This window comes from Saccostrea cucullata, unplaced genomic scaffold, assembly GCF_032062105.1.
Source record: "Saccostrea cucullata isolate Sc308-1 unplaced genomic scaffold, CSIRO_AGI_Scuc_v1 ctg116, whole genome shotgun sequence".
Taxonomy (NCBI): Eukaryota; Metazoa; Mollusca; class Bivalvia; order Ostreida; family Ostreidae; genus Saccostrea; species Saccostrea cuccullata.
In genome coordinates this window covers 115,193-131,951 of record NW_026931870.1, presented here as the reverse complement: position 1 = coordinate 131,951, position 16,759 = coordinate 115,193, and the positions used below count along the sequence as shown (strand labels likewise).

The 16,759-nt window shown below is 34.5% G+C and overlaps 1 protein-coding gene across 5 annotated transcripts; it reads right to left on the bottom strand.

The window, feature by feature from the left end:
• Nucleotides 1–2,593: 2,593 nt before the first annotated feature.
• On the bottom strand, nucleotides 2,594–16,658 carry LOC134233799 (uncharacterized). 5 transcript variants are annotated; one of them, XM_062715828.1, is made up of 6 exons: nucleotides 16,392–16,658; nucleotides 10,936–10,986; nucleotides 10,347–10,370; nucleotides 7,188–7,274; nucleotides 4,873–4,970; nucleotides 2,594–3,440 (listed from the first exon to the last, which is right to left on the bottom strand). In XM_062715828.1, exons 1-6 carry the CDS (start codon nucleotides 16,402–16,404, stop codon nucleotides 3,282–3,284), a joined length of 432 nt encoding a protein of 143 aa, XP_062571812.1. In that variant the 5' UTR covers nucleotides 16,405–16,658; the 3' UTR covers nucleotides 2,594–3,281. The 5 variants fall into 5 exon arrangements, with proteins under 5 accessions (XP_062571812.1, XP_062571809.1, XP_062571810.1 ...); XM_062715825.1 differs by lacking the exon at nucleotides 16,392–16,658 and adding an exon at nucleotides 11,891–12,062; XM_062715826.1 differs by lacking the exon at nucleotides 16,392–16,658 and adding an exon at nucleotides 11,891–12,062 and having other exon boundaries at nucleotides 2,594–3,437.
• Between the last annotated feature and the right edge of the window lie 101 nt (nucleotides 16,659–16,759).

Sequence of the window (16,759 nt, the reverse complement as noted above, 5' to 3'; positions counted from 1 at the left end):
TGAAAGGGGTATATGTTAGCTCTTTAGATCTTTAGACTTTTTCAAAATATACTTCCGTCAATTTTATATTTAAGGAGTCATCCACGAGAAGTCTATTACTTGAATGCACATACATATGTACGCAAGAGAAAATAATGCGGAAAAATGTTTGTAACAATCAGAACTTTTAAAATTAAAGCAATATGAGCTGCATGTTTGACATCGGAAAAAAAATGTTGCAAATTTGTAATTATCTATTTCAATGACAGACAAATAGAACATTTATAAACTTCTGTTGTTCATATTTGCTATGAAAGAACTTTTTATACGCGTTGATTGAAGCAAAATTGCATTATTGTCGTCCCGTACAATAATGATTTCTTATATAATACTGTATACATGTATTCGGTTGTACAGAAATATTTCTTCTGAAACCTTTTTCAAACTTTATTTTGCTTTTATTGATCATAAGGTTTAGATTACATACATATTATTCATAATAATACGTTTTACCGGCAAAATAAAATTCTCAGAAATGCAGCTCATATTGCTTTAAAAATACATGCATCAGTATATGTACATTGATTTTGCGTTCTTTGAATAAATGAATTATATGGGAAGGGGGGGGGTTATACCTTTGCACAAAGAAAGCATGTGTACTTAATCATTTTTTGAAGTCTAAAAAGGAAGTTAAAACTTTCTTGTCTGTGACAATTTATACATATAGGATTAATAGGATTAGTCATCATACCTAAAAAATGTGATCGCTGGAAGCATTGCAGTAAATGGGATTTTTATTAAATGAAATAAAATGTGGCAAAAATTCTTATATTTATATTATAATCTGACTGAACACATCCTTGTACATCTTCGCTAGCCAAGTGTCCGATTCGTTTCCCTCTTCTCGAGTAGGAAATGAGGAAGACGAGTCGGACACTTGGCTAGAGAAGATGATCCTTGTACAATACACAGAGTTGACAGTTTTCTGTCTAAAGTCTAAAGGAGTATTTAGTTGTGTCAATCTATAAAATTGATAATTTACGGATAAACATATGTACCCAGCATGCATATAAAAAACACTGTGTAAGGTGTCATAAAACCGCAAGACAGCTGATACAAAATCTAATAATTATATATTTATTCCAGATAAAGGCCATAAACGAATGATGACCGGGCAATAAACAAACTTGAAGACTACAAGATATATAGTATTTAACACAGCTAAAAATTTATTCAAGAACCAAGTCATGTTTAATAATATTCATTTGATATTCGAGTATTCTCATGCAGGTAGTGCATGTAGATTCAATGCAAGCCTTTTCAAATCATGACAGAACCCCAGGGATAGAATGAAGACATAACAGGCGTTCTGATTTTTACATAGAAATACCGGTACATAGGTATATATAGTTATAGGTGAACATCACTGAAATCTTACAAGAGGCCCGTGGACCACAACACAAACCTGAGTCTTCATGGCCCTTCCGTTCCTCATCAGCAGTATTTTCTCCATTAAAACCTTGATACACTCTAGTAGCCCCAGTCTACCCCCCATATGTCAAGATTTGAAGAAACTATATACGAGGATTCTTCTTTATTCATATGACTAATCCTGGCCTATATTTACACATTCCTTAGGACGCTTCTCTATATGTGACTAAACATGGCTTTGGTGTTTGTTAAAATGAGTTTTTACATTTTTTTTCTCTCGATATATTCCATTGCAAATCTCTGATTTTAACTGTGCCCCAACCTACCTCTTTGAGGTGTAGATGTGAATAAATTTGAATTACCACTACCTGAGAAAGAAATTGTACCTAGTGGTTCTTGAGAAGAAGTTGAAAATATAATACTTTACAATGGACAGACAGACGGACAGCTACACAGACGGGCTCAGGGAAAAAAAAGTGATCAGAAAAACTCACTTGAGATTTCAGGTCAGGTGAGCTAATAAAGGGGGGTATAAATGAATGTCTTGTGCAGGCACGTAGCAACAGGGGGAGGGACCCCCCCCCCCCTCCCGCTTTTTCCTCATAAGTATATATTATGTAGTCTTATGTAGTATTGAAAAATAAAGTCCCAGTCAACGAGTGCACCCTCCTGACCTTGTCAGTTCTGCCATATTATATCTTCACATATTGGAAAAATGTAAATAACGAAAACATATTAATGACCCGATGAAGGTCTAAATCAATAGTCAATATTAAATTAAATGTCTCTTTGAGTGTCCTTACCTTTTCCTTTCAGAAAATTGAACATTTGAGCAATCTTTATGGAAAAAGATTTATGTAGCTTATTTTTCTGTTTTTATGTTTCTTGAAGATACACCTAATATTTAAATTCTACACTGATTATCGCCTTTTCAAATTTCTACAATGTAACATATGGAGATAACGAACAGCATTCAACATCAAAAGTCCATAAAACAATACAAAATAGGAGCAGAGCAAACACTGATCTCCAAAACATCAGAGGTGGGATCAGGTGCCATGGAGGAGTGAGCATACCCCGCCGACCGACCACACAATAAAAGTATAAATTGGTACTATATAGTCACAAGTCACGAAGTTTTGAACGCATTTCACGTATAATCTGTCTCAACTAAAATAATAAATTTTGTTCATGATCTAATGGTTGTTTAATTACCAAAATTATGTTTAAAAAAAATTAAATCTTGCAATCATGTGAAAAGTAAACATATATTGTGACAAAGAGCATCTTTTAAAATCAACATACACACACATAAATTCATCACAATTCCTATCATTAATGCATGCAAGGCTGCTGACTGATACACTTAAGAGTTTTACATTATGCTATATTTTTTGATATTAGACGTCGATTAAAAAGATAACCATAAAGCTTGTAATCCAATATTAAAGTTACATGACAATTTAATAAACGCATGCAATTTTTTGGTCTATTAATTGTATCAATACATTTAACTGCATTGTTCACCTTTCTCATTTAGGGATTATTATACACATATACTTTATAATTACAAAACACACACTCTCCTTTCTTGGCTTTCATTTCATTACACACAATGAACATTTTCAGACACCAAGGTTTCTACCCGAGAACCTTTGATACTAGTACATTAGACGAAACATGATTATACATAAACAAGTAAAATCAGCCTTATATAGACAACTCCTACTCAAAAATATATAGTTTGCTTTATACTCTTGAATTTATACGACAAACATTTTATATACAAATATAAACACTTCAAAACATTTAAAACGTCATTAGAATATACAAAATGTACAGAGGACAACAACAATAAGAGAGGTGGCCACTCAGTTTATGGTGGGTTTAGAGTTCTGTATGACCACCTCGCTATATTCCACGGAGGCCGCAGGAACGTCACTAGAATCACACTCTATGTCTTTTTTACTCTTTTTCTTCTTTTTGGGTTTAGTAAATTCAACGTCAACATAATTTAACTCTCCGGACTGCTGTAAAAAATAAGATAAAATATTAAGCACCATTAGCATTAATTACAACACACATAGCATCTCTACATTAAAACAAGCTTTCATTTTGGAAAAAATTGCACTTGCACTGTTATGCTTTACTTCTTGAAAAATAAAAATCAGTTTGGTTGCAACAAATGTTACGGCAAAATCATCGATACACTTATACTAAACAGAAAGTATACATTCAGCATGCTAATATTAGATATATTAAACAGAAAGTATACATTCAGCATGCTAATATTAGATTAATTAACAAAGTACGCATAGTTATCTTAATCTTGAAGCCTTATGTCGGTTTCCTTAGAAACCAGTCCTTTGAGTAAGGAAACAAGCTGTAAGATTTTAAATCTGAAATGCGTTGGCCTGTAAGTTTTATCACAGCATGCATATAAAGCTGTGTAAATGGTATTATCGTGCATTTGTCTCTATAATTATAGATGGGAGTTTGTTCGTCTTTCTCTGTCTGCTATAGTAGACTTTATCCTTTTCCTCTTATGCATGCAAATGTAAAAAAAAAATCTTTGCTCTAAGTTTCATACAGTCTTTTGGTTTCAATTGCTGGACTACAAACATACATTGAATATGTAGGTTTAAAACTGACAAAAATTCCAATTAAAAAAACATAAACTTCAATTTGTATACAGTGTATATTGAATCTTTTCATGGATAGCAAAATATACTAGCAATTAGCTTAAATAAAAGCATAACCAGTTAAAGACAGCATATAACAGTAAAGAAATTTCTTCTGTAAAACAGAGCCAGTGAGAAGTTTTTACGTTTGAACAAGTTACATGTCTCACAAGGAGATTATATAAGCCAGCAAAAGAGGTTACTCTTATACATTACATGCATACAAATAGTGCCGATACCCTGAAAGCCACCGAAGGTTTCTCAAATTTTGAAATTGAATTTTACAAGTCCGGAGTAAGGAACAGAAAAAAATTGAAACTTTTTAAAATGAGCAATAACTTCGTAGAAGTAATTTTCAGCACATGAACTAAATATAGCCGAATTCAAAGTTCAATTAGAACGTTACTGTGTATTTATATGGTGAGCAGTATTACTGGAAATGGCAAATTACATTGAGCCAGACACAGCTGGTAAAGTGAGTAATGGTTCTAGGCCAAAACGTTTCTAGGTCGTTAAGAAGTATTATAATCACTTCAAGCCATTCAATCAAAAGTCACAAGTCGAGAGTTCACTTTTAACCGAAATTGACTTCTAAACCACGTTTAAGGGTATGTTAACGTTAAAAATTTCCCTACAGTTTCAAAAATACCATGATGTTATAATTAGTTTGGGATGAGTATTTATGGATAGAATAGTTCTTCTTTTTAGTAAGGAAATTTATTTTCAGTTACTTGATACTCTAATCAGGGTGTCGACAATTGAAAGAAGAAGGATAAGCGACCTTTTGCGACAACCTTGCATTGTTAGAGTCTTTGGTCTCTGCTTTCTGTTGTTCAAAATCCTTGTCTATATCCTCGTATTGTCGTGGTGCTCTGTTCACTGTAAAAAAGACACAATATAATTGATAATTCTATCCTTTCTGTCAAGAATAATTCTAACTTTAATACAGTTTGGCAATATAATATTAAAATTTCAAGTCTGAACCACATGATGATAATTCTAACGTTTGAATTCATTGTTCGAAAATAAAAAAAAATCTCTTTGGATCACTTAGTATTATCTATAAATGCAAAAGTAACCTTGAAAGGCATTTTATTCCATTCACAGAGAGAGCCTTCGGTCTGTCATGAAGTTTTATGGCATCCCAGACAAACTGGTCAGAATGGTGAAACTGCTATATGAATCAGTCCAATGTACAGTTCTAGAAGAAACGAACCGATTCCTGGAAACAACAGGAGTGAAGCAGGGTTACATAATGTCTGGATTCCTATTTCTGTTGGTTATAGATTACGTAATGAATAGAGCTATAGAAACAGAGTCAACAGAATAAAGTGGAATTTCACAACAAAACTCGAAGATGTATAGACTTCGCAGATGATCTTGCTCTAAATTTAGGGACATCCAGCAAAAGACACAAAGACGTAATGAAATTGCTAGACAAGCTGGCCTCAGAATAAACATCAAGAAAACCAAAGTGATGAAGCTCAACACTGACATAAAAGAGGCAGTCAATATTGATGGGCAAGACCTGGAGGATGTAGAAACCTTTACTTACCTTGGAGGTGTGATAACAACAAAGGGAAGAGCTGATGAGGACATTACCAACAGACTGGGAAAAGCCAAGTCTCAATTTGGAAGGCTAAAAAAATCTGGAGCTCCTCAAAATTTTCCATCCAAACAAAAGTAAAGTTATTTAACAGCTTGGTCCTGTCAGTTCTAATGTATGGAAGTGAAACATGGAAAACAACAAAGAGAGGCAAAAGGTAAATTGACATCCTCCAGAACAGATGCCTTAGAAAGATCCTGAGAGTAAGATGGCTTGAGAAAATGTCAAATAAAGAACTCCATCATAGAACAAAGACGACTAGTGCAAGTGAAATAATTACCCTCAGGAAGTGGAATTGGATTGGCCGTGTAATGAGGATGGACAACACCAGGATATATACCACGGCACTGACATGGCATCCAGAAGGAAAGGGAAAAGTAGGCCCGCCAAAAACTATTCGAAAGACCACGGAGCAAGCGAGGCTATAGCTGGGATGGAATAGCTGGGCGTCAGCGAGGCCAAAGACAGAGGCAGGTGGAGGCAGAGTATTGGGGCCTTATGTGCCAGCGGGTACGAAGAGGAAAGGTGAGGTGAGATAACTGCAAATCGTTCCGTGGTAATTTTCAGTGGCGGACCTTTGTACAATTTGCTGGAAATTTTAACCTAAGAAACCTTTAAATTTTTGTGTGGTAATTCTTATTTTCATACTTTTCTTTCAGTAAATACTTTTTGATACCACTTCTAACATGAATCTTTTACTTTTGTGGCAATTCTAACCTTTGTACTTCGTTGAGGTTATGCTAATCTTTGTACTTTTCGGTGATTCTTATCATTCTTCTCTTTGGTGGTAATTTTTGTCCCTCACAGGGGACATTCAATCTCAGTCGTCTGTCAGTCTGTCTGTCTGTCACAAAACCTTTAACCTTGGTCATATCTTTTTTGAATGAGAAGAGATAGGACTTTCATATTATGTGTATTACCTGTGATATGTCCTTTCTAATTATACTATGAATTTTTTCTTTCCTTTCCAGTTTGGTGGTAATTTTGGTGGTTATTCTAACCTTTCCTTTTTGGTGGTAATTCTTACCTTTGTACTGTTCCTGTGCCCCTGGGTACCTTTGTACTTTTTGGTAATAATTTCGGTGGTAATTCTTACCTTTGTACTGTTCCTGTGCCCCTGGGTACCTTTGTACATTTTGGTAATAATATCGGTGGTAATTCTTACCTTTGTACTGTTCCTGTGCCCCTTTAATAATTTCGGTGGTAATTCTTACCTTTGTACTGTTCCTGTGCCCCTGGGTACCTTTGTACATTTTGGTAATAATTTTGGTGGTAATTCTTACCTTTGTACTGTTCCTGTGCCCCTGGGTACCTTTGTACTTTTTGGTAATAATTTCGGTGGTAATTCTTACCTTTGTACTGTTCCTGTGCCCCTGGGTACCTTTGTACTTTTTGGTAATAATTTCGGTGGTAATTCTTACCTTTGTACTGTTCCTGTGCCCCTGGGTACCTTTGAACTTTTTGGTAATAATTTCGGTGGTAATTCTTACCTTTGTACTGTTCCTGTGCCCCTGGGTCTGGTTTCTCGTCTTCATCCTCTGGATGACATTCTTCATACGTATGCTTCCTCCCCGCAACTACAACAAAACAATCATTATTTGACTTTTAGCTTAAGATGGCATTATATACAGTTGATTTTTGGATCCAACATGTCTGATTTGTGTGAGTAGCTATAAATCAATTGTAATGTTTTCTAAAAATCTGTAATGAGTTTTTTTTTATCCTAGTGGGTCTGACCCCCTGGTTGAAAACGAGTCAACATTTTAAAAGAGTCATTTGCTGGAATATTATCAGAATTCAAATAATATACATGCATTTCAATGTCTTCTGGACAGCATGTATATACAGCATCGTGCAAGATTTGTTTCTTCATTTGGCATATCTGTGTAGCGAGCAATGCCATCAATAACAGCGAGAGAAAAATATTTCAATTGCAATGTTCTTAAATAGACGTTTTGTTGAGAGGGTCGCCAAAAGATTAAACTTTTCTCACGACTTATACTGACATGTATTGTAGACTTATGATTATAGTATGTAACTTTGTTAAAATAGCAATCTGAGCGTAAAGTAGCAGCTAGACAAATCTTCAAAGACAAACCTGGGCAGTTTACAGGACAAAACAAGATGTGTTTGTAAAACACAATGCGCCCAGCGACAACAAATTTAAAAAATATATCTTTAGCATAAAGGTCACAGTGAAGGTCACAAGGTCATTGATCTTGGTCTCATTTGAAAGATCTTGATTAGTGAAGTATGCATACCAAATATGAAGTCTCTATCTTTCATGGTTCAAAAGTTATGGTGAAGGTTCAAAAAAGCTATTTTTAGCATATAAGACACAGTCAAGGTCACAAGGTCATTGACCTTGGTGTCGTGTGAAAGGGCTTTATTAGTGAAGTATGCCTGCACAATATTAAGTATCTTTCTTTGTTCATTCAAAAGTTATGGCGAAGGTTAAAGTTTGCCGTCGAAAAAGCTATATTTAGCGTATAGGCCACAGTCAAGGTCACAAGGTCATTGACCATGGTGTCTTTTAAAAGAGCTTATTAATTGTTGTAGGTATACCAAATATGAAGTCTCTATCTTTTATGGTTCAAAAGTTATGGCAAAGGTTAAAGTTTGCAATAAAACCTCTATTTTTAGCATATAGGTCACAGTTAAGGTCACAAGGTCATTGACCTTGGTGTCATTTGAAAGAGCTTTATTAGTGGAGTAGGCATACTAAATATAAAGTCTCTAACTTTCATGGTTCAAAAGTTATGGCGAAGGTTAAAGTTTGCAGACAAACAGACAGACAGACAGGACAAAAACAATATACGCCTCGGATCTTTCGATCCCGGCGCATAAAAAAAAACTGACATATTTCTTTCAATGAGGAAGTAGTATTGATATATAGTTATGACATTTTTTTCTGGAAATCAGAGATCAGACAAAAAGATTCGTATTTCCTGTTATACTGCCAGACGCAGATAGTACATGTATATATAGCTTTACTTATCTCAATGTTTGGAAGTCTACGTGGAAGTTAACAAATATTATTGAGATATAGTAAATAAGTGCATAATCGCAGACTGCAAACATTAAGAGGAAGTAGAGTAAGAATACATATAGAGAATTTTGTATCAGGCATTCAGACAGTGCTAATATTCGGAATTCGTCGCTGATCTGCAGATTCGCCATTCAAAGTTGGAGAGTTAGCTCAGACAGCTATACTAATATACCCAAGTATAGAGAGCTACCACAGGCACTTGTTTCGAAAATAAATTTTTGTCCCCCGCTTTCGCGAAAGCGAGGGGACATTAAATCTCATTCGTCTGTCTGTCAGTCTGTCTGTCTGTCCGTCACAAAAACTTTAACCTTGCCCATAACTTTTAATTGAGTGGACCTATGACTTTCATATTTTACAAGTGTATTCCTTGTGACAAGAACTTTCTTTGGGTACCACCAAATTTGACCTTTTGACCTTGACCTTGGAGTTTGACCCACTTTTACACAAAAATTTTATTTTTTTATTTTGGGCATAACTTTTGAACGGTAGATACTAGGACTTTCATATTTCACATATGTATTGTTTGTGGCAAGACCTTTCATTGGATATCAAGAACTTTGACCTTTTGACCTTGACCTTGGAGATTTCTGTACTTATGAAAAAACATTATTCTTGGCCATAACTTTAAAACGGTAAGGACTAGGGCTTTTATACTTCATATATATAATCCTTGAGAGAAGTCCTTTCATGGGATAACAAGAACTTAGACCTTCTGACCTTGGAGTTTGACCCACTTTTAAAAAAATTAACCTTGGCCATAACTTTTGTGAAGGGTTAGGGCTATACCTCAAATATTTAATCCTTGTTTTCATTTGATATCAAGCACATACACCCTTTGACCTTGATCTTGGAGTTTGACCTACTTTTTAAAAGATTTAACCTTGGCCATAACTTTTGAATGGTAAGGGCTAGGGCTTTCATACTTCACATAAGTAATCCTTGTGAGAAGACCTTTCACTGGATAACAAGAACTTCGATCCTTTTACCTTGACCTTGCAGTTTGACCTACTTTTGACAATTCGAGTACCAATATATTTAATTTACATTTTAAAAAAAGTTTAATCTTCGCTTTGTTGCCATACGGGGTCATCAATGTTTCACAAACACATTTTTTTCCTTTTAACTTTTGACTGAGAAGAGATTAGGGCTTTCATATTTGACATGTGCATTACCTATGACAAGATATTTCCAAGCATGCTATGATTTCTGACTCCTTGACCTTGGCCTTCACGATTGACTTTATTTTCCAAAAAAAATTCAACTTTGATAATTTCTTAATGACATATGATAGGGCGTTCATATTTGACATTTCACCTACAAAGACACCGAAAGCGGGGGACCACAATTCTTTGAATTTGCTTGTTAACATATAGGTTAAAAATTTATATTCGAAACAAGTGCCTGTGAGAGCTACTATTCGTTTTGGATTTTAAAAAAAAAAAATATCAGTTTAGAAAATAAAAATAGTTTCAGATATATTTTCTGACATATCCTCCAAATATGGAACTTAATGTGGATTATGCATGTTTAAACGTACTGTATTAATGCACTTATTTAAAACATGGAATTTATCCCTCTACTGGATTGGAATGTTACCTACCTGACCACCGGGGGTCTGGTTCATCTATAAGACAGGTAAAAAAAAAGCCATGGTTAGATTATTGTCACAAACCAGGAAGAGTACACGTGTTTCATACATTCATCAGATTTACATACAACCATAGAAATGCAGTTTGTATGCGTTAAAATGAGAAAGCAAAGCAATATTATTGTTAATGACTCTTTCACTAAAAAAAAGGATTCAATTTTTCATTCCATTACAATATTTTCTTAGATTGTGTGAGTTAGCTGTACACAAACAATCAAAGCTGTTATTTTTTTTTTGTATTAAAGACAGAAGCTTGTTTTTTTCCATACAAAATGGAGTGTTAACTTCCTCAATTATTGATTAAATTTACACAGGGAAATAACTGATTACAAAAATATTAAGAAAGTACAGTGCACTTAAAGCCTTTCTTGCTCTACTTTTTTTTTACAAGACCAACACACTCGACGAGTTATATATGCTACTTTGTAAAATAATAAGTCTTAGTTGGCGGAATATTTTGATAAAGAGAAAATTATATAAAATACACGCAGACAAGCAGGTGCTCTTTTGAATGTGTGGCAGCATGGTTACAACTCCTTACCCTCCTTCCCGTTAGCTGCTTCATTGTTAGTTGTTGGCTTTTTCTTCGACCCTGAAAGATCAAGAAATTTATTAATAAAAAATTACTACCACTATACTAACTCCAGTTTTATCTTTATTTGAGGAGAATAGTCCTTCAAAAGTGTTTAGGGATATCCCCCTTCATGGACTCAGTCCACATATACAGTATTACATATACGTAAGAATATTGTGTCAGTATTCCTTTTCAAATATGATAACCATTTTGGAGGTCATCCCAGGTATTGGTACCGCATAAACGTATTCTCTACGCAAAGTTACTTAAAAAGAACTTTATCGTTAAGATTGCCACAATTGTCAGAGAGAGAGAGAGAGAGAGAGAGAGAGTAATTAAATATCATAGTCTACTTGAATTTCAACAACGTGGTCAGAATGTTTGACCAATTTAATAGAAAATGACATTAACCATATAGTTTTAAATTACTGGTTAGCTTAAGGGCAAGTCTGGTCTTACTAAAAAGATAGAGTGTTTCAGTTAAAAACTTGAATTTTTGAAGGGTTTGCAAAGTTCAAACAGGCACTTTCTATACACATGCAAACAGGCCCTAACAATGATTTTACATGTAAAGTGTTTAATCTTGGTGTCAGGTTTGTAATCACGCTTCCGTGGCTTACAGCTGACTCACGTGTGAGTGTACATTTTTTTCAATTATTAATTTACAATTCAGTTCCATTTATCATTTATTATGAGTTGACTGCCTTTAATTAAGGCATCTACCATCCAAAGGAACACAATAGCAAATGAAAAATACATATGTGGAAATATATATATAAAAGCAAATTTTATACACACTATATATTTCCTTATTTCAAGAACACTTGCTTCATTTTATAAAAGCTCTGATAAACTTAAGTGTACATTTTCAGATAAATAGTGGGTACAATTGTCTTGTTATATATATAGATAATATACCCACCTTCCCCAAACCCTATAAAAGCTTTCAATTTAGTCCAAAATGTCATTTCTGTACCGTAACCACAAGGCTCGCATGAAAACTTATCCAGAAGTTAAACAACTATAAGATTATCGAAGTGAAAACAAGACAGCCGAGCAAATACATGTACCAGTCCTAACACAAAACAGGAAGTTTATCATTGAGGCAACAGAAGGGGTTATATATTTCATATATATGAAACATAAGTACAATGTTTTATTTGACTCATATTGTACGTACACATGTGCAAGTGAGATGTCTTACTGCTTAAAGGTAATAAGTGAAGAATTCTGACATAAAACAATGTCACGGCGATAAAATGTACATTAGTTTACCATAGTTTGTTCTACATAGTGCAGAAATATCATTGACACCTGGTGGAGAGTTCATTTTATAAATATATTCCATGTATATTGAGCGAGTTAGGGTTCATGACATGTGTGTACAGTATAAAGTTATACATACATAGTGAAAAAAAACACAAAACATGAGACATTGTACCTTTTCTAGAACCAAAGCATCCTTTAAAATTAGCACAACAAAACATTGTCACTCCGTCCTTCCATTAACTCTCAATTCCATTTCATTTTTTTTTCACGTTACGAAAATAAATATGTCAGAACATGACCTCAGGTAATCGGGTCAAAAGTAATTGATGACGGAACATTATTTTGCTGGATGCCTACATCCCCACGGCTAGGTACTAATAGCAAGGTTAAATTTGGAAAGAGAGAGAGAGAGAGAGAGAGAAAGAGAGAGAGAGAGAGAGGCGAATTTCTGATAAGAAAAACGTTACATCTAGTCTCGTTTCAAGTCATCATTTCCTAAGTTCTATAGATGATCGATACAATGACCTGTTCAACAAATAAACTCTATCATTAAGACAAACGCTGACTGACGTTTTGATACTTCTTGTTAGGCCATTATTTATTCACTGAATTGCCGACGGATTTTTCCGTTATTTCCCAATCATATGACAAGGAGCACACTGCGGGTGTGACCAGTCAGCAGGGCATGCTCACTCCTCCATGGCACCTGATCCCACGTCTGACGTGTTGGAGGTCCGTTTTTGCTCTGCTCCTATTTTGTATTGCTATATGTTTTCGTCCGTCGTCGTTCGTAAACTTTTTACGTTTTTAGCTTCTTCTCTGGAACCACTGAAAAAATTTCAACTTGATTTGGTATACAGCGTCTATGGGTAAAGGGGAACAAAAATTGTGAATTTCATGGTCCCTGCCCCCTGGGGCCTGAGGAGTGGGGACAAAACCACTAAAATTAATTCAATCTTTAAAAATCTTCTTTAATCCTGGACATCAAGCAGTCAAACTGTTGGCATGATTGTATTAAACAGCTTTGAGTCCTCTACCAAAATTGTGAAATTCATGGCCCCTGGGTCAGGGGTTCTGGTGTTAGGGTGGGGCTATGTAGATCATATAGTAAAAGTGCATTATTATTTTTTTTTTGAAAATCTTCTCCTTTGCTCCTGGGTATTAAACAAACTAGCCAAGTACATATAGTTATGATGATGAAGAGTGCCTCTTCGAAAATTTCATGGCCCCTGGGTAAGAGGTTCTATTGATTATATAGTTAAAATACATTAATTCTTTGAAAATATTCTCCTCTGCTCCTGGGTATTAAAAAACTAAGTACATAGTTATGATTAACAAGAGTGCATCTTCCAAAATTGTGAATTTTACGGCCCCAGGGTCAGGGGTTCTAGTGTTAGGGCGGGGCTCTATTGATTATATAGTGAAAATGCATTAATTCTTCAAAAATCTTCTTCTCTGCTCCTGGGTATTATAAACCGATGAACTATGTACATAGTTTTGATGAGGAAGGATGCCTCTTCCAAAATTGTGAATTCCATGGCCCCTGCATCAGGGGTTTTGGTGTAAGGAGGGGGCTCTTTTGATTATATAGTGAAAATACATTAATTCTTTAAAAATCTTCTTCTTTGCTCCTGGGTATTAAACAAACTAACCAAGTCCTTAGTTATGATGAGCAAGAGAGTTTCTTCCAAAATTGTGAAATTTGTGGCCCCTGGGTTGGGGGTTGTGGTGTTAGGGCGGGACTCTATTGATGATATAGTGAAAATAAACTGATTCTTCAAAAATCTTCTCGGCCCCTGGATATTAAACCAATGAACTACGTATGTACATAGTTATGATGAGGAAGGAAGCCTCTTCCAAAATTGTGAATTTCATGGCCCCTAGGTCGGGGTTCTGGTGTTAGGGCGGGGCTCTTTTGATTATATATGGTGAAAATGCATAAGTTCTTTGAAAATCTTTTCCATTGCTCTTGTGTATTATGCCAGTGATCTTAGTATATATATTATGATAAAAAAAGGTGCATCTAGCAAAATGTTTAATGTCATGTTCCCTGGGTTAAGGGTATCGCGGGAGGGGGGGGGGGGGTTATAGTACATAGTGTGAAGATAAATTAATGCTTCGAAATCTGCTCTGTGGTATTAATCAACAATTTATGATGAATTAAAATTCATGATAAAATTTCCAAAATTTTGAAATATATGGCCCCAGGGTCCGTGGTTCCTGTGGGGTGGGTGCACAACTGGTTATAAAGTTGAAATGCAAATGGGGTCTACAAATGTACTTAGTACTTGAACCTAATTACCTTCTCAGAGCCATTGGTTTAATTTAAAAAGGAGAGCTCTTATAGTGCTTCTAGAATATCATCGTTCAGCAGTCTTTTGAATGTCCTTATTTTTGTATAAAAAAAGGTAATGAACTTTTTCCTGTTTTGAAATAAAAAATACAACATGAATTCTTTCTTTTTTCTTTTTTTTTTCGCTTGTCCAAAATATACACCTTCTACAGATGTACTTTTTCATAACATCCAAAAGGTCATATCTCAGAACTTGAATTATTATTATTTTATAGTTCTGATCATGGACTAAGTATTTACATGTGTATGTTCAAATAATTGAAGCAGTACAAGCAAATATATAGCAACAACAAAACGTTTTGTAACTTTGTTATTTCCAAACTGGTACTTTGCTCTCTCTCTCTCTATAATTATTATTGTTTGCAGCGAACTGTAAAGTTTCACGTTACGTCACGATCTAGTTGACAGCTGCACTCAAGGTAATTTGTACACGCCTCCTAACCACAAGCTTTACGACTGGAACTTTGTTCTTATCCCTGATTGTTTGCTCATGCAACAGACTATTTTCGTGTCGATGTTGATAATTTGAGTTGACCAATCACATGAATTGTTTACGCTGGATGCACCTGACGAAAAAGATTGTGACGTAACGTGAAACTTTACAGTTAGCTGCAAACAATAATATATAAAATTTTGTATAAGCTGTAAATGATCCAAACAATACAATTCTAAAATATAAAGAATTTGTAATCTCTCTATGGTGTTCGAATTCTATCTTTACCTTTTCCAACCAATCAAACGTTATGGACCAAATTAAAGTTTTTGCGAGCAAACAGACGGACAAACGGACATAAAAATTTTATAAGGATGCTCTTAATTCACAAGTACGAGAAGAAAACGTGCATGTGTATTTGTACATATAATTGGAACTTCGTAATGCTTAGTTAAAATTCTATAGTTGCTACAGAGTGAGGCCTGGTGTTTCTTCATTTCAATGACTCATCCTGTAGAGGATTTCTGATTACCTCTGTTCATTTTTTTTTTAAATTATTAAGTTTTTTTTTCTTAAATGGGATTTTGGAAGTGCATGATCCAAAAATATTATCGATCTCATTCAGATATTTAATAATAATTCTTGGACATTAAAAATTGGCTCTTCTGTTCACTTTTTTACAATCGAACTAAACGGTTATCGCTTTTATATCCAACTCTCAGAGTGATTAAATTTTAAAAAACCTCCATAATAGACTTAATTTTTATATGTTATCCGATATTTGAGATGAAATAGATGGGTCTTTTTTATTACATTTTATTTCCTTTTTTATTTATAAAGCAATACTGTCTTACGGAAGTTGATAAAACTCATAAAGGTTTTTTTTTTATATAAACTTGATTTAAATATAAGTTAATTATCATGGGTACAACTACATAAAAATCTATACTATTGACAGATAGAAACCATCTACTGTAGATGGCCTTAATGATTGCTTATAAAATAAGTTCTAGCCTAGGTAAAGACGGACTTAGAATAATAAGCATTGGGTGGAATTGTTCTGTTTGTTTGGGATGATAAAATGGAATAAAACATCATTTTGTTACTCGTCCTATGTAAACTTAAGTGTACATATAAGGAAATTAATCCTTGGGAATACTTCATCAAGGCAGGAAATGATTGTATTTAATGATGGTGCAGACTGTGATACATATCATCCACACACGACTTTATATAATAATTTTAACATATTACTTTAACGCCAATGTAACACAAGCTTCATTTATACTGCGTGCATGTATACGTGCATTGTATACGTGCATAGTATAATTACCAAAATAACATTCGAAAAGTTTGGTAAAAACGTACCTGTCCCTCCCATTTTGATCCACAACTATATACAGCTGATGAAGTTCTCGACTCTGTAGATTTTCGTTGTAAAATGTTAACAGTTTTCAGGTGACGAAAATCAAAGACACCAACATCATATCGTAGAGTTCACAAATATGTAAATATATACCTTTAAGTTTGTATTTCAAATACCAGACAGTTCCTACAAGGAAAGGCCCGTATCTACACTCCTATCAGAACACATCCTTCCTCGACATGGCGCACAGACCGTGAGTAACACTATTACACTAATTACTCCGCCATATCAACCACGTGATCTCTTAACAATCTGTCACAGTATCCGTAGTACAAAGGACGTACACTAAAATAAAGAAAGTAAATCTGTA